General features: G+C 46.7%; 1 protein-coding gene across 1 annotated transcript; it reads right to left on the bottom strand.

Annotated features, from left to right (window-relative positions):
* Positions 1–9,255: 9,255 nt before the first annotated feature.
* On the bottom strand, positions 9,256–19,615 carry LOC138353374 (putative membrane protein YdgH). The gene is made up of 2 exons (XM_069306376.1): positions 19,526–19,615; positions 9,256–9,885 (listed from the first exon to the last, which is right to left on the bottom strand). The coding sequence occupies exons 1-2, from the start codon at positions 19,613–19,615 to the stop codon at positions 9,256–9,258; spliced, it is 720 nt and encodes a 239-aa protein (XP_069162477.1).
* Positions 19,616–20,739: the final 1,124 nt, after the last annotated feature.

Below are 20,739 nucleotides of genomic sequence, written 5' to 3'. Positions count from 1 at the left end.
TAGCATGGGGTGTTAAACAAAATTATCTGCACGAATACTAAGAAACAAAGCCAACACTCGGCCAGGGACGCCCCGTGCACCTGTACCCACCTCAGAATTACAACGAAAACGTACAATTCTTCCTCCTAAATAAACTTGAAAAGTTCTTCCCCGTGTAGTCAAGACAACATGAGTATTTTTTATCAATATATTATGGTATACTTCTGGTCTAATACGGCGTTGATTCCACCTACTTTCATGAATATAAATTTTCCAACTCGCGGTCTCACGGTCTTCATATCCTGCCTCCGCTGCTCTCACAGGAAATATATCCAAGAAGTCCCTTGTGAAGGTTATACAACCATTAAATCCCGCCTCAGTAATCACAGGCGTTAAGCAGCCAGGTTAACACACCCCAAGTCTTCCTCAGCCGAGCCTGGTCACAAACACGCCGCTGTGTAAACTTTCACCTCAAACGTGAGTTTAGTTTAGTTCATTTATTATGCACCCCATACCCATCTTGTGGGCGGTAGTGGAAAGGGTTACAGAGGCACATAATGGGCTCAGGGACTGAACTCCACAATTCATTTAGGTAAGCAAGTTACAGTCTTGATGAGCTAGTTACAAAATTCAATATAAGTCGTCACATCAACAATGGGTTCGAGATCGACCTGAAATACAGGTTCTAAATTAAGCAACTGACATATGTGGAGAGCTAGTGTCAAACGTGAAACGGTAACATTGTGGTCAGACGAGTCGGCCTTTCATGGCGAGAATAGCAAGGTACTAAGCCGTCACGACTATATGTGTATAGTCTTATAGTATTTGTATATGCAGGCGATGAGTCAAAATAACGTGGCTGAAGAATGTTGACCAATCCACACACTAGAAAATGAAGAGACAACGACGTTTCGGTCCGTCCTGGACCATTCTCAAGTCTATTGTCTTGATCAATAGACTTGAGAATGGTCCAGGACGGACCGAAACGTCGTCGTCCCTTCATTTTCTAGTGTGTGGATTGATCAACAGTATTTGTATAGTTGCTATTATTAGCACTTGGAAGGGATATGAGGGGACTAGAGGTGCCCAGTTTGTTGGACACCTTATGTACTCATCTAGTTGTGCTTGCGGGGGTTGAGCTCTGGCTGTTCGGTCCCGCCTCTCAACTGTCAATCAACTGGTGTCAATCAACTGTCCCTTGAGAGGCGAGGCCGCCGCTCTACAGTCTAGTCTAAATGGTTGGAGCCGTGGTAAGAAAGCTTTAGAATGCTCGCAAAAATGACCGCAAACAAGCGTCGTATATAAGATACGGAAACACGGAAGCGTCATTACGTGTGTTTAGAGATTGTTCACAAGGGCGGCAGCAGGAGGGGAAAATGGCGATAAGCAGCTCTCTTCCTCCACTCCCCGGAAAGGTGCGTGAGGAAGGTCACACACACATACACACACACACACACACACACACACACACACACACACACACACACACATACACATACACATACACATACACATACACACACACACACACACACACACACACACACACACAAAACATACATATACACATAAGAGATATAGAGACATTAAGGCAGAGTTCACCGAGTGCTGCCATACACAGAAGCAGCAGACAACAGACAAGTTATAATGGTGCAAACAACGGCACCTGAAAGCAATCAGGGGGTATATGGTCTGACGAAAATATGTGAAATATTTTATAAATTTACTGACGCATGGAAAATACGCAACTCCCATAGCCGGGTTGGCCCTCTTCTCCCCATACTGGACACGGTAGAGACTTACACCTAAGCTGCATCACTTATGAACCCATCCCTGTCCTTGTGTGGCAGTGTACAATAGAAAGTTGTTTTCACATATCCATACATTAAAACATTGATTGTAACAAATGATATATATGTAATAATTATTAATAATAATAATAAGAGACTTACACAATCGACTTGAGAATGGTCCAGGACGGACCGAAACGTCGTCGTCCCTTCACCTTCTAGTGTGTGGTCTGGTCAACATACTTTAGCCACGTTATTGTGACTCATCGCCTGCATGATATATATGTGCTTCCGCCTACAGTTTAGACCTATTGTCTTATGTATGATCCTCTGTCCTGCGTGACAGTGAATACCAACATTATCCTCACTTTAATAAGACTTAATGGAAATCCTCAGATTAGGCAAAATTGTAATAATTTTATCAATAAAGATAATAATAATAATAATAATAATAATAATAATAATACGAGACCTACACAAGGTCTCTCACCACAAGCCTCAAGCTCCAGCCTCCATCTTATGTGTACAGGACCAATATTCTCAAAATTCCGCTCGGTATGACATGTTAACAACCTTCAACTGACTGACTGTTGCTATTCTGTTTTCTGTCCATCAGGTACTCCCATGCCGAGTTCTCTATTCTCCCAGTTATCCCAGTCTGCTGCTGCTGCTGCTGCTGCTGCTTCATCTTGCGCACCAGTCTTGTCATGAGCAACTGTGTCAAATGCTTTTTGACAACCCAGGACAATGAAGTCTACCCATCAGTCTTTTTCTCGGGTTATTTTAGTAATGTGGAAGGAAATTGGGGGATCGAGATGATGTGGAAGGTAGTAAAGGATAGGGGATGGTGGAGTATTGTAATGGGGGAGGTGGATAGGAACCGGGGTTGAGGAAGTCAAGTAGAAGGGGCTTGTCTACGCCGGACGACTCAAATAGAAAACGGAACAGAACGTCACTTTTGTGAGTCGATTTCATTTCAAATTACGTCCAAATTTGGCCATAGCGCGCATACGAGCGAAAAGTGACGTTATTTTTAAGAGGACGGGTTGACCGGTGAGAGGTGGCCAAGCGCTAACTATTACAAACACAAATGATACAATTACGATATTAAACAGCAAGAATAACAGCTGTAATAACATCAAGGATAACTGCAGCTATACCACCAACGTTAGCAAGAGTGACGATAACAGAAACGATAACACAATCACTTCCTGGTACATAAGCCTCAAAAAAGGTAACGGAATTAAACCGACAAAAAAGGTATAAGGCAGTTTAAAAAATAAAATAAAAATAAAATAAAAAAAACAGCAAAAACTAAACAAAATTCATTGGTTTGTGCCGAAGGGGGTTGGAGGGAGGGGGGGGGGGATGGGGGGCTCGATACTAAGAGTGGTGAGGGGGGGTGGGGGACGGTCAAAAGAGGGGTTGTGGGGAGGGGGGGTTGAGAATGTCAACACAATTGGCGGTGCGTGGGGAGGTCTATTCGGTGTGTGGGGAGGGAGGGGGGAGAGAGGGTGAAAGGGGAATGGTGCAAGAGTATGGGGGGGGGAGATGTTGTCATACCAGCTGATCTTACACCACTAACAGCTGTTATACTTCCACCAGCCCCTGTTTCGTAATGATCCACAAAGCTGTTGTGGTTGGGAATGTGTGTGTTTTATCGGCCTAACCAACTTCCCCCCCCCCCGAGAGTGAAGCTGGCGGCCAGTGCCAAGTCCACTATAACACCTAGGCATTGATTTTTGTGATGTGGGCTACAACAATGTAGCTAATTTAATTGGTCTAGTCCTTACTGCCCCATAGTGACTGACAGGTAAGTTCTGATGGGGTATTGTAAGTTGTGATGAGTAAGGTATGTTGAGATGGGTAAGTTGTGATGAGTAAGGTATGTTGTGATGGGTAAGTTGTGATGAGTAAGGTATGTTGTGATGGGTAAGTTGTGATGAGTAAGGTACGTTTTGATGGATAAGTTGTGGCATGTAAAATATGTTGTGATTCGTAAATTGTGATGAGTAAGGTATGTTGTGATGAGTAAGGTAAGGACCGGCGTCCCTTCCCTCGTCTCCAGAATGCCTGAGCTCTACGGAGCAAGACATCAAGAAAATTATTATTTGTCTTCCATCTCAGAACCAGAAAAGTTCTGCCGAGCTTCTGCTAACACCTCCAGTTATTGTGAAGGTGACCCTGCCTCGCCTGGCGCTGCCTCGCCTGGCGTTGCCTCGCCTGGCGTTGCCTCGCCTGGCGTTGCCTCACCTGGCGTTGCCTCGCCTGGCGATATTAAAATATTGAACAATAACACACAGGCGCAGTCGTGCTCTCAAAGCCCAAAAACAGTCTCACGCTCAGAGTGATACATCGCTGACCACTCCGACAGAAGCTATAACTTTATGTTGATTGATTAGTGAAGATTAAGTCAGCCAAGAGGTGATACGGGCATTTAAGTAAGTAGTCGATTGTTGGGAGTGAATGTCCTCTGATCGTGGAAGGATATACTGTGTGCTGAAGAAACTATGTTAAAACTAGACCACATATGTACCGTTTCCACTTACATCTGACCATCTAGAGAGGGTAAATAGAAACTGAGAAGTCCCTTCCATTCATCTCCAGCCCCAGAGCTGCGATATAATCTCTGGGGCCCTCAGGCGCATTCAACCACAGAGGAGATATGATCATAACATACATGATATTGAGAAAAATCAAAGATAGAAAACGACAGCCTTTTTAATTGAGAGAAAGTTGGACAAAAGACCACATTTGGAAGTTGGAAATACAAACGAGTCGAAAGAATGTAAAAAAAATACTCGTATCAGGAGGTCTGGTCGAGGACCGGGCCGCGGGGACGTTGAGTCTCGCAATCATCGCAAGATAAAGGTACCCTGTACGGGTGGTCAGCAAGGGGAATGCACTGAAGGTAGTTCTGGAAGCCACCTCCGTCCACAATTTTAAGGCAAGATTCGACAAAGAATTCAACCGAGAGGAGAGTTAAATTACAATGTAATAAGTACAAGGCGAGTAGGCTAGACCTCACCTGTGTTTTATTATAATTAGATCAGTAAAAAAAAAACAGGTGAGAGAAGGACAAGACCCAAGAGCTAAAGTTGGACTGATTGACAGTCATCATCTCATCTCAAGATACCCCCTCCCCCTGCAGACACAAATTGGTAAGTACACAGTACACACAGGGGTCTGGTAGCTGAATAGACAGCGCGCGGGACTCGTAATCCTGTGGCCCGGGTTCGATTTTCAGCGCAGGCAGAGACAAATGGGCAAAGTTTCTTTCACTCTAATGCTCCTGTTACCTAGCAGTAAATAGGTACCTGGGTGTTAGACAGCTGTTACGGGCTGCTTCCTGGGGGATGTGTGTGTGTGTGTGTGTGTGTGGAAAAAATACTTAGTAAGTAGTAACAGTTGAAAGGCGGGCCGAAAAAGCAGAGCTCAACCCCCACAAGCACAACTAGGTGAATACAGACTGCAGTAAAGGTGAGGGGTAAAGGGGGAGTGGTAAAGGGGGGAGGGGTAAAGGGGGAGGAGACAGCTGTGAGGATGAATGGCTCCAGCCAGCCATAATGACAACACCCGGCCAGCTAGACCATGGAGCCAGCTAGACCATGGAGCCAGTCTCCCATCACTCTCTTATCCACATGTCCACGTGTCCAGGGCCAGCGAGGGCTGACATGGGTGGCAGGGAAGTTCTATTATGTGCAAGAACCGGTCTGATATGGAAGGGATGATGGATGCTTCAAATTGAGTGGGATTAAGTGGGTGGAGGCGGTAGGTGGTAGAGACGGTCGAAGAGGAGTGATAAATTCGGCTAAAGAAATGGCTATAATAACCGGGTTGACTTTGTTTTACCTTGTGGTGGTTCCGGGGGTTAATGCTTGTCTCCTGGTTGCTGGCCTGGTCAGTCAGGCTGTAGGTGATAGCGGCTCGCAATCTAAGGTACCACAATATGGTTGATAAAGGACCCTTTGGAAGGGCTTTTTCAGTTTCCTCTTGGACACTATTATAGGTCTGATGTAATTCCCCTTACATTTACAGGGTGTTCCATTTAGGCAACTTCATTTAGACCTAAATGGTCTTGCATGATCCATGGAATTAGTGTATACTTACTGCACTAATACAATGATTTCGACCGTTCTTCCCATTCTACAATGCCTCCTGGTCTCAAGAAATGATTTGTCTATAGATTTAGAGCAAAGTTCCTTAATACTTTTCAAAAGTAGAATACCATTCATCTCACTCGCTAGCATTACAGGGGATACAATTTGAGGGTTTAAACCCTCAAATTGTATCCCTAAACGCAAATTATTGCGTTTGGGTTTGCAATAATTCCCTGAATTATTGCAAACCTAACAATTCTGGAATTTTATTGAATGGATTCAGGACGTAAATGTTCTTCGCCTGTTCTTCAGGTCACCAACTGCACAAGCCAGAAATTTATTGTATTTAAAATTGGCATCATTTACTTGGCATCTTTTGTTCGAAAGGTTTTTATTACCTAAACTATGATTATTGTTGTTGTTGTTGGAACCGTAATTAAAAGGAGCAATAAAAATGCACGATTGAAAGTGGTAGAAGTAATGGGTGGGTGAAATGGATAACGAGATGGGTAGTTGTGAAAATGAATTGAGTATTTAAATAGGCAAATGAAGATGGTCGATGCGGGCGAAAGAGGAGTGAGGAAGATGCTAAAAATTGGTGAAGGAGCACTCAGCTGTATTGCAGTTATTAGCTCACCTCGCCAGCTACACAACCTGGGTTCCAATCCAGGCCAGAATGGAACGTTTGGGCATGATCCTCGGGGGAAAAAAATAGTGCTGATAAATTAACCGGTTGCAGTACTTGGTGCTGGAACTAAGCTCCAGCCCTAACATCAACAATAATGGCATAAAAACACCCAAGAGCTCAATGGATCCAAATAAAAGTTGATTTTCCAGAGACAAAAGGGGCTCCTGAAGACCTGTATAATTTCAGGGGGCTCACCGAAGACCAGTATTATCCCAGGGGGGCCCTGAAGACCAGTATAATCTCAGGGGACTCACTGAAGACCAGCATAATCTCAGGAGGCTCACTGAAGACCAGTATAATCTCAGGGGGCTCACTGAAGACCAGTATAATCTCAGGGGGCTCACTGAAGACCAGTATAATCTCAGGGGGCTCACTGAGGACCAGTATAATCTCAGGGGGCTCACTGAAGACCAGTATAATCTCAGGGGGCTCACTGAGGACCAGTATAATCTCAGGGGGCTCACTGAAGACCAGTATAATCTCAGGGGGACTCACTGAAGACCAGTATAATCTCAGGGGGCTCACTGAGGACCAGTATAATCTCAGGGGGCTCACTGAAGACCAGTATAATCTCAGGGGGCTCACTGAAGACCAGTATAATCTCAGGGGGCTCACTGAAGACCAGTATAATCTCAGGGGGCTCACTGAGGACCAGCATAATCTCAGGGGGCTCACTGAAGACCAGTATAATCTCAGGGGGCTCACTGAAGACCAGTATAATCTCAGGGGGCTCACTGAGGACCAGCATAATCTCAGGGGGCTCACTGAAGACCAGTATAATCTCAGGGGGCTCACTGAAGACCAGTATAATCTCAGGGGGCTCACTGAGGACCAGCATAATCTGAAAAATCACAAAGACAATATGACGTCAAACTCCAGACATGCACGACTTTCTGAACGTTATTTTGCACAAACTTGAGGACGAAGCTGAAGTAACTGAAGAGGTGTTGAACTGGTTGAGACAACGTGTACATGACAGGAGACAGTTAACCGTAACGGAAGCTCTGAACCTATGTAACTGTAATGGAAGCAAGAGTACCAATAACTGGAAGTAGGGGGGGGGGGAACAGGACCGGTTGCCCGCGGCGAATTGACTGCGGAAAACTCGAGGCACACCCACAACAGGCATAGTTAACGAACACATAGTTAACGAACACAGCTGTACTGATGCCAGACCAGCTTCACAGGCGTGGGTGTAATAATATACGGCCGAATATGCACACACACACACAGGTAAGGATCTAGAAAAAAACCTCACGGAGGTATGGAAATTCCAACACACGCATCTACGCAAGCTAGACAGTCCCTTCTTCCCCCTGACGCCCATGCTGCCCCCTTTACCATCACGCCCATGCTGCCCCCTTTTCCATCACGCCCACGCTGCCCCCTTCCCATCACGCCCACGCTGCCCCCTTCTCCAGCCCCCCATACACACACCCTCTGGCTGCATCCGAGGACGCAGCGAAAAAAATTATTTTTTGTCCACGTTCTGTATAATTTTCCCATTTTTAGCGCCTCGATAATTGCTTTTCTGTTGCCTGCAGCGCTTCCCATTAACATTCTTATATACACAGTTACGCAGCTCTGATGACAGCCCCTGATGACTTGATCAGAGTAACTACCACCATACGCAGCTCTGATGACAGCCCCTGATGACTTGATCAGAGTAACTACCACCATACGCAGCTCTGATGACAGCCCCTGATGATAAGTTCAGTGTAAGTACTCTCTTACGAAGTTCAGACGCACTCTCCCTTCAAGCACACACGCGCGTATGAACAAGTGTTAGCTCACGTCATTTGTTGTAGCCTCACACTAAACATCTCCCTCCCCGCTCCCCTACAACAAACCCAACGCCCCCCCCCCCCCTCCTACTCCCATCACAACCCACCCTATTCCTCCCTCATCAGTTCACACTACCCCTCTCAATATAAAAGATCAAGAACAGGAATCTGGTTTTCTTTTGTTTACCAACATCATCATATATACATCATATGTATATATGATGTTGATTTACGTCAACATCACACACACACACATTATATATATATATATATATATATATATATATATATATATATATATATATATATATATATATATATATATATATATATATATATATATATATCAGTGATGTCGAATTAAACCCAGAATTATGATAGGATGGGGGGTGGGGGGTAATCACAAGGACCCCACTACACCCCAGCCACCCCTTTAAACCCTCCTGCCACCCCCACCTCACCTAAACCCCAGCTAGCACCTTACCCTCTGCCACCCCAATTCCCCCCTGCCACCCCAACCACCTCCACTATACCCCACCACCCCCACTACATCCCCCTACTACCCCCACCTCACCACCCCAACCACTCTGGCTTCAACATTCCAGCCTTAATTAAATTCTATTGGTACTACAATCTATATGTCCTTTAATTAGGATAAAAGGAGTCTTGATTCTTTGTGTGCTAAGGCTCCGGACCATTAGTCTCACTGGTGAGTCACTGGCGAGTCACTGACGAGTTACTGCTGAGTCACTAGCGAGTCATTGGTGAGTCACGAGTCGTTAGTAGGTGGCAAGTAACTGGCAAGTTAGGGGAATCAAATAAAAATATCAATTACTGTTTTTTACACGAGCGACATATTTTAGATCATGACGTCTTGTTTGTGTGTTACAGTAATAAAGGTGACTATTAAGTCATCAAGTAAAACAAGAATAAAGCAATTCAGTTTCATATTTTCCTTGTCTCTTGTCGTCCTCGATATCCTGCCTAACGACCTCGATACCCTGGTTGACGTCCTCGATACCCTGGTTGACGTCCTCGATACCCTGGTTGACGTCGTCGATACCCTGGTTGACGTCCTCGATACCCTGGTTGACGACCTCGATACCCTGGTTGACGTCCTCGATACCCTGGTTGACGTCCTCGATACCCTGGTTGACGACCTCGATACCCTGGTTGACGTCCTCGATACCCTGGTTGACGTCCTCGATACCCTGGTTGACGTCCTCGATACCCTGGTTGACGTCCTCGATACCCTGGTTGACGTCCTCGATACCCTGGTTGACGACCTCGATACCCTGGTTGACGTCCTCGATACCCTGGTTGACGTCCTCGATACCCTGGTTGACGTCCTCGATACCCTGGTTGACGTCCTCGATACCCTGGTTGACGACCTCGATACCCTGGTTGACGTCCTCGATACCCTGGTTGACGACCTCGATACCCTGGTTGACGTCCTCGATACCCTGGTTGACGTCCTCGATACCCTGGTTGACGTCCTCGATACCCTGGTTGCGAATGGTTGTTTTTTGCTTATCTGGAAATATCTGTAACTTGAGTTACAGATATTTCAATTACATCGTTAGCAGGGAGCAACTGGAGAATAAAGCTTGATTTCAAATGTTAGAAATGCTTGCCAAATTGTTTAATGTTATTAATGCTTTTGAAATGTGTGAACAGTAGTAAATGCTTGACAATTATTAGCAGTTAGACATGCATGCAAAATCTTTGCACAGAAATATGGGCATTAGGCTAATTAAGATATTTTGAGCAGCAAATTTATGTCTTCATTTCCAGACTTAAAATTATACCAGTATCAGGTGCCTAAAATGTTCTATTTCATCACAAATCCTGACGACCATCAGTTGGATTCGCTGCTCGCCCTCCATGGGGTGTGGTTGTGTCGGCTGAGCTCTGCTGTTGTTTCCAGGAGTGTGTGATGATTGGCTGTTGCTGGTGACGTGACGGGTGCCCTGTGGCTGTGAGAACAGGAGGGATGGAGTCGCCATTGCCTCCTGTAAAGCTGTTTTTGAAGGCTGGATTAGAATTCTCTGCTCGGTGAATCACTCAGCGGTGGAGGTGGTATCGTCTGATTTCCTGCAAGTTGATTAGGCTTCCATCGGGGGCGTCCAGATTATCTCTGCCCATCGGGCGGTAGTCAAGTTTATTGCAGCGGAAGTGTTCGTGGCCTTTGTGGGCCGTTTTGCTGGGCGCTCGTTTACGCTGCCTGAGGTTGCTGGTACTGTGGTCGTGTCGAACCGCAGAAGCACTACTACTTATGTGAGTGTTTATGGTGCACTGTTATTTTGGGCAGTTAGACCGGGTGTTGCACATTTGGATGACTGTGATTTCATCTGACCGACTGAAAGGTGTGCCAAATGGGATCTGGACACTCACGATGAGGCTTACGTCTGCCGTCCCTTCTTCAGTGCTCCTGATGGGGTACTATATACAAAGTTTTTATGCTGGTCAGCCGCGGACCTGTTTCCAGTGTGGCTTGTCGGGCTATCAGGCTGCAGGATGTCGAGCGGGCGCCGTGGAGCATGTAACCCTGTTCGAGAAGAAGGACTTCCCTCCTCTGGAGGTCCTAGAGGACTCTTGAGTGGTAAAGTGGATGGTGTGCCTGCACTGTTGGGGGTTGTTGAGTATGTGTTGAGTGAGGGGCCTGCTGCTCCCCTGGTTGGTGATGGGGGCGTTAGGGACGTGGTGCGTGTTGTCTCTCTGCTGCGTCCCCTTCCTCCAGCTGCTGTGTCTTCCATGGTGGACTAAGGCGGTGCGATGCCACGTGCAGGGGCGATATGTGCGGCGAGTGTCCCTGTGGACGACCATGCGATACCGTCTGTGTTGGTGTGTAGTCTGGTGCCTCCGGTAGTCGAGGCGGCTGTGGTGTTGCGTGATCGTGAGATGCGGGACCGTGCACGGCCTCCCAGTGGTTCTGTGCCTCTTTGGGATGTAAACAATTCTGACGACTTGTACCCAAAAAATCGATCTCAAAGCGCTCGAGGCGGGCTCCTAGTTTTTCTTTCACTCATGGTGTTGCCTGGGTCGACGTGGGGGACTACGGGGATTCGTCTTCTGCTGAGGATGACGGTGGTGATATGCCAGGGCTCTTGCTGGGCCTGTTAGTGGTGAGTCCATCGTGGGTGCCTCTGTTGCGGGGGCCGGGGGATGGTGTGGGGGCATTGGTTCCTGCCCCTGTGCCCCTTCTCGCGCCCCCGTGTTTTAGTTCCCCGGAGTGAGGGGGTTGTGGCCCCTGATATAAGCGTTAGTGTGGCCCATGACATGGTCGTTGTGTTGAAGAAGGCCGCTCGCTGGGTGGACTCCATCAACCAACCCCTGTGCTGCCGCCCGGCATACAGCTGCCCTCTGATTTCCAGTCTTCTGTGCTATGGTCACCCGTGCCCCTGCCCCCGGTGCAACAACATCTTGAGCTCCAGCGCACCTGCCCATGGTGGCAGGCCCCGTGTGGCCTATCCCAGATTTTACACACTGCCCCAGTGCCTCTCGCGAAGATTGGGCTCAGTGGGCAGCATACAATGATAATATCCTTATCATCTTTTTCCTGATAAGCATCCACAGCCCTGAGCTCGTTCTAGGGTCTTGGTGTTATATTGTGTTGTTGTTGTATTTAGCTTTGTATAGTGTTTGTGTATTATTGTTCCTATGTTTTCCATGTTATTTCTGTTGTATGGCTTTGGTCTGTTGTGGCGCTCCTGTGCCTTGTTATTTTTGTGTGTGTCTCTTTATGATTTTGTTTATACTATGTTCCTGTTGTATTTTGCTTTGTATACTGTTTGTTATTTTGTTCCTGTTTTCCTTGTTTTATGTGTTGTATGGTTTGGGTTTGATTGTGGCGCTCCGGTGCCTTATTATTTGTATGTGTCTATTTATGTATTTGTTTATACCACATAAATAAAAAAATAAAAATAAATCAGTGTCACCATAGTCATTAACACACACAGCCCCCCCCCCACACACACTACACGTCGCAGACCCCTTCGCACACACACACGCACACTCCAGGCCGCAGCCCCCCCCCCCCACACATTACACGTCACAGACCCCTCCACACACACACACACACACACACGCACACTCCAGGCCGCAACCCCCCCCACACACACTCCACGTCGCAGCCCTCAGGAAGCCTCCTATCCTGGCTACAGCCACCTGGACAGACTTAATGAAGGCAGGATCAGAGCGCCTCAGGTGCCGTTGCTGGGAGAAGCCTCGACGGCACTTTCAAGGGGGAGAGGGGAGACCGAGGGGGAGGCCGAGGGGAAGGCCGAGGGGAAGGCCGAGAGGGAGGCCGAGAGGGAGGCCGAGGGGGAGACAGTGACTAATTATACACTTGGAGAGAATTAGTTATGTAAACAAACATCAGAAAGGCGGGGAACCGAGCTACGAGGACAGATTGAGGTAGTTAAACTTAATACCGTCACTCTACCGTCCAGCCTGTCACGACCCTTGAGACTAAATAATGTTCTTCTCCCCACAGTGTAAAGAACAAATAAAAATCTGCCATGCCAATAGGTGTCTAGGGGTATAATTAATCACTGTATAAAAACGGGAGAACAATATATTTTGCTAAGGGTGACAACTTAACAACCATTAAATAAATAGTAGCCAGAAATATTTATCAGCATGTAATACTATAGAATGCAAGTAATTATTTGAGACCTGAGCACTATCACCAGAATATGGAGTAAGCCATAAATACACTAAAATCGTCTATCCAGATAAATTATTTATATGGGCTTAAAATAACAAAAACCAAGAACTTAGGTTAAACACAACTGCACTCGACCGCAGCCGCCACTCTACTGCCCAGGACGTGGTCCGCAGGCCCAACGTCGACTAACCGTCTACCCAAACACCAATTAACGTTCGCATGAACATTGTGAACATTCTATTTACAAAGGTCAGCCCTAAACTCCAACATTATTAGCTAAGAGTTGCAATTACCGGTCTCACATTCCTTGAAATATTACGGCTACCACATATGGGAATAAATATATATAAAACTATAGGCAATTGATTTGCCAACAATCGCCCTGGCCATTCCTAATTATTGTCAACCGCCCACACGGCTAATTTCACGTGACATCCACCACCAAAACAATCTTACACACACTACCCAGCTATCTATGTTATATATATATAATGTATATATATCTATATACACAAATCTTATACAACTGACAGCAATATTTACGTAGAGAAAATAATAACATAATATGAGGTTCGGGAGAATTGGCAGAATCGTAATAAGATTCGTGACACAACCAAAGTGGTTGGGCTGGACAGTAGAGCGACGGTCTCGCTTCATGCAGGTAAGCGTTCAATCCCCGACCGTCCAAGTGGTTGGGAACCATTCCTTCCCTCCCCATCCCATCCTAAATCCTTATCTTGACCTCTTCTCAGTGCTATATAGTCGTAATGGCTTGGCGCTTTCCCTTGACACTTCCCTTCAACTTCCCAATGAGCTACATCCGGTCGGCACAAACACAAGTACACACAGGAGCGGGGGCTGGATGGCCGAGTGGACAGCGCTCTAAGCACGTGGACCTAGGGACTGGGGCTCGATCCCCGCACCCGGCGGAGACAGATGGGTAGAGTTTCCTTAACCTTGATGTCCCTGTTACCTAGCAGTAAATAGGTACCTACGGGCTGCTTCCTCGGTGTGTGTGTGTGTATGGAGGAAAAAAATAGTTAATAGTAACAGATGATTGATTGACAGGTGAGAGGCGGCTATATGTCGAGGTTATACTGACGAGGCGGCTATACTGACGAGGCGGCGGCTCAACCCCCGCAAGCACAACTAGGTGAATACAACTAAACGCGTACATAGTACACAATTGCTTCTCTCCTCTCTCTCTCTCTCTCTCTCTCTCTCTCTCTCTCTCTCTCTCTCTCTCTCTCTCTCTCTCTCTCTCTCTCTCTCTCTCTCTCTCTCTCCTCTCTCTCTCTCTCTCCTTCCATCACCCTCCCTCTTTCTCTCTCCCCTCATCAGTCTCACTAACCAAACTAACCAACACTGGAAAATCCCGAACGGTTAAGTTAATTGTTTCTTGACAAACTGAGGCTTGTGATCTCGCCGCGGTGATTGGCACCAATGATGACCTGACCTACCTTTGGTTTTTTGTGGGGGGAAGGGGGAGGTGGGGGGAATTATCAGGGGAAAGCGCCAAGCCATTATGACTATATAGCACTGGGAAGGGGTCAGGATAAGGATTTGGGATGGGACGGGGGAAAAGGAATGGTGCCCAACCACTTGGACGGTCGGGGATTGAACGCCGACCTGCCTGAAGCGAGACCGACGCTCTACCGTCCAGCCTAAGTGGGAGGACGGGAGTGGGGGGAGGGGAGAGTAAAGAGAATGGTGAGGCACATGAGAGGAGAAAGTTTGGAAATGGGAAATATAGTGAGAGTTAAGACAGCAAGAACCCGCTGGTACGGTGTGTGGGTGTATTTACTATTTGTGTCTGCATAATCGAGCTATTAGCTCGTGGACCCCGCCTTTCTAACCAATTTTTTTTTCCGCTATTATATCTACTACATATTTCTAACACACACACACACTCATACCCAGGAAGCAGCCTGAAGCAGCTCCCAGGTACAGTCTATCTTCCAGGTACCTATTTACTGCTGGGTGAACAGGGACATCAGAGTGAAAGAATTGTGCCCATTTGTTTCCGCCTCAGCCGGGAATCAAACCCGGGCCCTTAGGACTACGACCATCGAGCGCTATCTGTTTGGAACAGGAATTCGTACAACTGGTTAGAAATACTAAAAAAGAGATAAGGAAAGCAAAAAGAAACTATGAAGTTCGCATAGCAGAGCAAGCAAAAACAAATCCTAAAGGGTTTTTCCAATTATACTGGACAAAGATTAGAGAAAGGATAGGTCCATTAAAAACTGAGACAGGTCAAATAACAGATAGTGATGAAGAGATGAGTAGTATTTTTAATAAGTATTTTATATCTGTATTTACTAGAGAGGAACTTAACAATATGCCTTCAGCCGAACAAGTCTATGTGGGTGGGGACGAGGACAGGTTGACGAGTTTAGCAGTTACCAGGGAGGATGTAATTAAACAAATAGTAAAACTCAAACTAAACAAATCCCCAGGGCCGGATGAAGTGTTTGCCAGGGTGCTTAAAGAATGCAAGGAGGAGCTTTGCGACCCACTGTCTACCATATTTAATAAATCAATAGAGTCAAGCAGAGTGCCAGAGTTATGGAAAGTTGCTAATGTGATACTAGTTTTTAAGAAAGGAGATAGATCACTTGCATCAAACTATCGACCAATCAGCCTAACGTCTATTGTGGGAAAGTTACTCGAATCTATAATTGCAAATAAAATTCGTCTTCATCTTGAAAAACATAAATTAATAATTGAGTCGCAACATGGTTTTATAAATGGCCGTTCATGTTTAACAAATTTGTTATCTTTTTATTCTAGCATAGTTGAGGCAGTTGATAGTGGTAAGGATTGCGATGTTGTGTACCTTGACTTTAGCAAAGCTTTTGATACAGTACCACATGAAAGACTGATTAAAAAGATAGAGGCTCATGGTATTGGGGGTGCTATATTAAGCTGGATTAGGGCATGGCTATACCAAAGGAAACAGAGAGTTAGTATAAATGGAGTCAAGTCAGAGTGGGAAAATGTTGTAAGTGGAGTACCTCAAGGCTCTGTCCTGGGACCTCTGCTGTTTATAATATATATAAATGATTTAGATTCAGGTTTGATTAGCAACATTTGCAAATTTGCCGATAATTCAAAAATCGGCAGGGAAATTAATACGAAAGAAGACTCACTATCTCTTCAGGTTGATCTAAATAGGGTTTTGAAATGGTCAAAGGATTGGCAGATGCAGTTTAATGCTGATAAATGTAAAGTTCTGAGGCTAGGTAATGATGATAGAGTTACAAGATACGAGCTAGATGGTGTTGAGATTGCGAAGTCGGATTGCGAAGGAATCTGGGAGTTATGATTAGTAAGAATTTAAAACAAAAGAATCAATGCATGACATGTTCGTAATAAGGCATATAGGACACTGGGATTTATTAATCGCAGCGTTAGTAACAAGACAATTGGTGTGGTTCTTCAGCTATATCTTGCTCTGGTTAGGCCCCATTTAGATTATGCAGTTCAGTTTTGGTCGCTATACTATAGAATGGATATAAATTCACTTGAACGTGTCCAGCGTAGGATGACTAAGTTAATTCCCCAAATTAGAAATCTTTCATATGAAGAAAGATTAACAAAGCTTAAATTGCATTCACTGGAAAGGCGAAGAGTTAGGGGTGATATGATAGAGGTTTACAAGTGGATGAATGGACACAACAAAGGGGATATTAATAGGGTATTAAAAGTATCAACACATGACAGAACACGAAACAATGGGTATAAATTGGATAAATATAGATTTAGGAAAGACTTGGGTAAATACTGGTTCGGTAACAGGGTTGTTGATTTGTGGAACCAATTACCGCGTAACGTGGTGGAGGTGGGGTCCGTCGATTGTTTCAAGCGCGGGTTGGACAAGTATATGAGTGGGATTGGGTAGTTATAGATAGGAGCTGCCTCGTATGGGCCAATAGGCCTTCTGCAGTTACCTTTGTTCTTATGTTCATAACCACTCAGCCGCCATGCCCCTATTGTATGTGTCGGCAGCTATGCTAAGCTTGCTCTCTCTTCTAAGGGAGCTGTGAGTGTGAGTGTGAGAGGCGGGGTCCAAAGAGCCAAAGCTCAATCCCCCCCCCTAAGCACAACTACACGAGTACAACTAGGTGAGTACACATGTTTCGATGTTCTGTTTAAGGGTCTTCATTTTATTATCGATTATTGTTTTTTTTATTTAGTAAATAGGGAGCCGGTCGGCCGAGCAGACAGCTCGCTGGACTTGTGATCCTGTGGTCCCGGGTTCGATCCCAGGCGCCGGCGAGAAACAATGGGCAGAGTTTTTTTTCACCCTTTGCCCCTGTTACCTAGCAGTAAAATATGTACCTGGGTGTTAGTCAGCTGTCACGGGCTGCTTCCTGGGGGTGGAGGCCTGGTCGAGGGGACACTAAAAAGCCCTGAAATCATCTCAAGATAACCTCAAGATAGTTTTTTATATTTGTGTGTGTGTGTTTCTGGTCAGTATTTCATCTGGGAATTGTGTACTGAGGGGCAGTTTCCATTATATTGGTGGAGGCTCTTGGGCCGCCATCTGCGGGCCCCCTCCTTCCCCACCTCCCTCCCTTCCCCACCTCTTCCCCACCTCCCTGCCTCTCCGCTCCCTTCCTCCCCATCTTGGTATATTACCTTCAAGGTAATTAACGGAGCTATGTCAGCGCTGGCGACGGCAATATTAGATTTCGCGTTCCTCTTGAGGATTATCATTGTTATAGCGAGTTGGTTGGCACTGAGGAAGCCGAGGCTGAGGCCAGGCTGAGGGAGCCGAGCCACGAGGCCAGGCTGAGGGAGCCGAGCCACGAGGCCAGGCTGAGGGAGCTGAGCTACGAGGCTACGAGGCCAGGCTGAGGGAGACGAGGCTAGAGACAGGCTGAGGGAGCCGAGCACGAGGCCAGGCTGAGGGAGCCGAGCTACGAGGGCCAGGCTGAGGGAGACGAGCTACGAGGGACAGCTGAGGGAGCCGAGCCACGAGGCCAGGCTGAGGGAGCTGAGCTACGAGGCCAGACTGAGGGAGCCGAGCTACGAGGCCAGGTAAAGGAGCCGAGCTACGAGGCCAGGCTGAGGGAGACGAGCTACGAGGGACAGGCTGAGGGAGCCGAGCTACGAGGCCACACATGAGGGAGCCGAGCTACGAGGCCAGGTACTGAGGAGCCGAGCTACGAGGCCAGGCTGAGGGGAGCCTGAGCTACGAGGCCAGGCTGAGGGAGCCGAGCTACGAGGCCAGGCTGAGGGAACCGAGCCACGAGGCCAGGCTGAGGGAGCCGAGCTACGAGGCCACACTGAGGGAGCCGAGCTACGAGGCCAGGCTGAGGCATGGGGAAGTTTTATAGTGTAAGTGCAGGGAGAGGAGTGAAATATTAACAGAAATGTCAGTTCAAAGAACTGCATTACAGGCATAGAGGACAGGAAGGAAGGGATGAGTCTCTCTTAAGACCTCTGACAGTTGGGAAATCAGGGCCGAGGAGCTGAAATTTAATCCTGTTAATTCTATAAGTATGTGTTGCATCTCTCCACACCAACCCTTAGAAGAACACGTGAAAATAAAAATAATAACTAATATATATATATATATATATATATATATATATATATATATATATATATATATATATATATATATATATATATATATATATATATATATATATATATATATATATAACTTTTTAGACACTCAACCCACCAGGGGACTCGAACACTGGCCAACAAGGTGGCAGTTGCATGCTGTATCCACTACACTATACTTCAAAGCTTCAAAGCTAGTGGATACAGCATGCAACTGCCACCTTGTTGGCCAGTGTTCGAGTCCCCTGGTGGGTTGAGTGTCTAAAAAGTTATAAACTTCAGCTACTGGAATAGGGTAGTCTGTGCATATATATATATATATATATATATATATATATATATATATATATATATATATATATATATATATATATATATATATATATATATTTTTAAGGCACAACTCTCCTAAACACGAAATTACCATCTCTTTTAAGGGTCTGAGCGGGTGGTGGAGCGGGTTAAGGCGTACCTGTTATGCCAGTTGCTGGAAGGCTTCTGTGCTGGCTAGGGTTCGAGTCTCCTGGTGGGAAAGTGTTCTAAAGTTGTATATATATATATATATATATATATATATATATATATATATATATATATATATATATATATATATATATATATAATGGCGAAATAATCATAGATTACCCTTGACATGCCCTCTCCATCCTTCCCCTTGTGACGTGCCCTCTCCATCCTTCCCCCTGTGACGTGCCCTCTCCATCCTTCCCCCCGTGACGTGCCCTCTCCATCCTTCCCCCTGTGACGTGCCCTCTCCATCCTTCCCCCTGTGACGTGCCCTCTCCATCCTTCCCCCCGTGACGTGCCCTCTCCATCCTTCCCCCCATGACGTGCCCTCTCCATCCTTCCCCCGTGACGTGCCCTCTCCATCCACCCCCCGTGACGTGCCCTCTTCATCCTTCCCCTTGCCAGCTTACCTCCAACATCCTGCCCACTACATCTTGCCCCAAGTTGCCCCTCAAGAAGTTGCTACAATTAGCCGCCAACGCGGGCGAGGGGCCGGCCATCTCGGCCGCAGGCTGGCCAGGGCAAAAGGAAAATCGCAATAATAATAATAACAATAACAAATTGAGATTTGCAGAGCGGGTCTGGGTTGCAACAATGGTGGTGCAGTCTGCAGGCTCCCTCCCCCCACCCTCCCCATTCAAAGTTGGGTCTCGTAAAAGAGAGTGTTTCTGCGAGTATTGGCCGCTGCCGGACCTCGGGGATATTGGTACTGCTCTCTGCCTCTCCTTTTACTGGCGAGAGCTTTTTGTTGCTGTTGTGGTGTGGAAGTGGTGTTGGGGGTGGTTGTGGGGTGTAGGGGGGTGTAAGTGATCGGGGGCCCCCGGGCGTGGGGTTGGTGGTTGAGGAGATGGTTGTCGGGTAGGGGTTGTGTGGGCTTGGATGCAAGAGCTCTGCTCTTGGTTTGGATCATAAAGAGCATAATACTCGGAATGTCTGGCGTTATTACACAATGTGCTTGGTGTCGGCTACGGTGGTGGAGCTGTGATGTTGGCTGTGGTGGCGCCCGGGTGCACCCGGGTATCACCACAGGGGAGAGTAGGGAGATAGAGGTGAGAGCAAGGGCGGGGAGAAGGGGGAAATAGAGATGGGAGAGAAGAGACTGACGGGGGAGAGGATGGGTAGATAGGGAAAGCGGGACGTTTGGAGGGGGGGGGGGGAGAAGAGGGGTTGAATGGGGCAGGGGGAGATGGAGGCTATCCTGGGCCTTCCCCCTTCTAGTATATACACACTACATATTTCTTCCTTGATTAGTGAACGTTGTTGTATCACACCAGAAACTTAAGGCATTATCACAACAAAATTCCATAAATGCCTAGAAAGATATATGCACTCAGATGCGAGACCAACACGAGCCTCGGGCACCCTTGTGCTCCTGCCGCCCTAGGACCAATTATTGTGGTAACGGAGCCACACTCGCTTATTGGAGCGTTTTATATTGTCCGGAAATACTACGTACTCTGGCGGCCCAAACTGGACTCAGGCTTGCGTCTGTGTGGTCGGATGGCAGGCTGGCTGGCCGAGAGATAGGCTGGCAGGCTGGAAGACAGGTAGGCTGACACTTTGCCTGCCTGCTTTGTTTCTGCCACTGCCATTTCCACCTTCCCCAGGTAATTAGAAAACGATA

This window comes from Procambarus clarkii, chromosome 57, assembly GCF_040958095.1.
Source record: "Procambarus clarkii isolate CNS0578487 chromosome 57, FALCON_Pclarkii_2.0, whole genome shotgun sequence".
In the NCBI taxonomy this organism is placed as follows: domain Eukaryota; kingdom Metazoa; phylum Arthropoda; class Malacostraca; order Decapoda; family Cambaridae; genus Procambarus; species Procambarus clarkii.
This window is presented reverse-complemented; position numbering and strand designations above follow the sequence as displayed.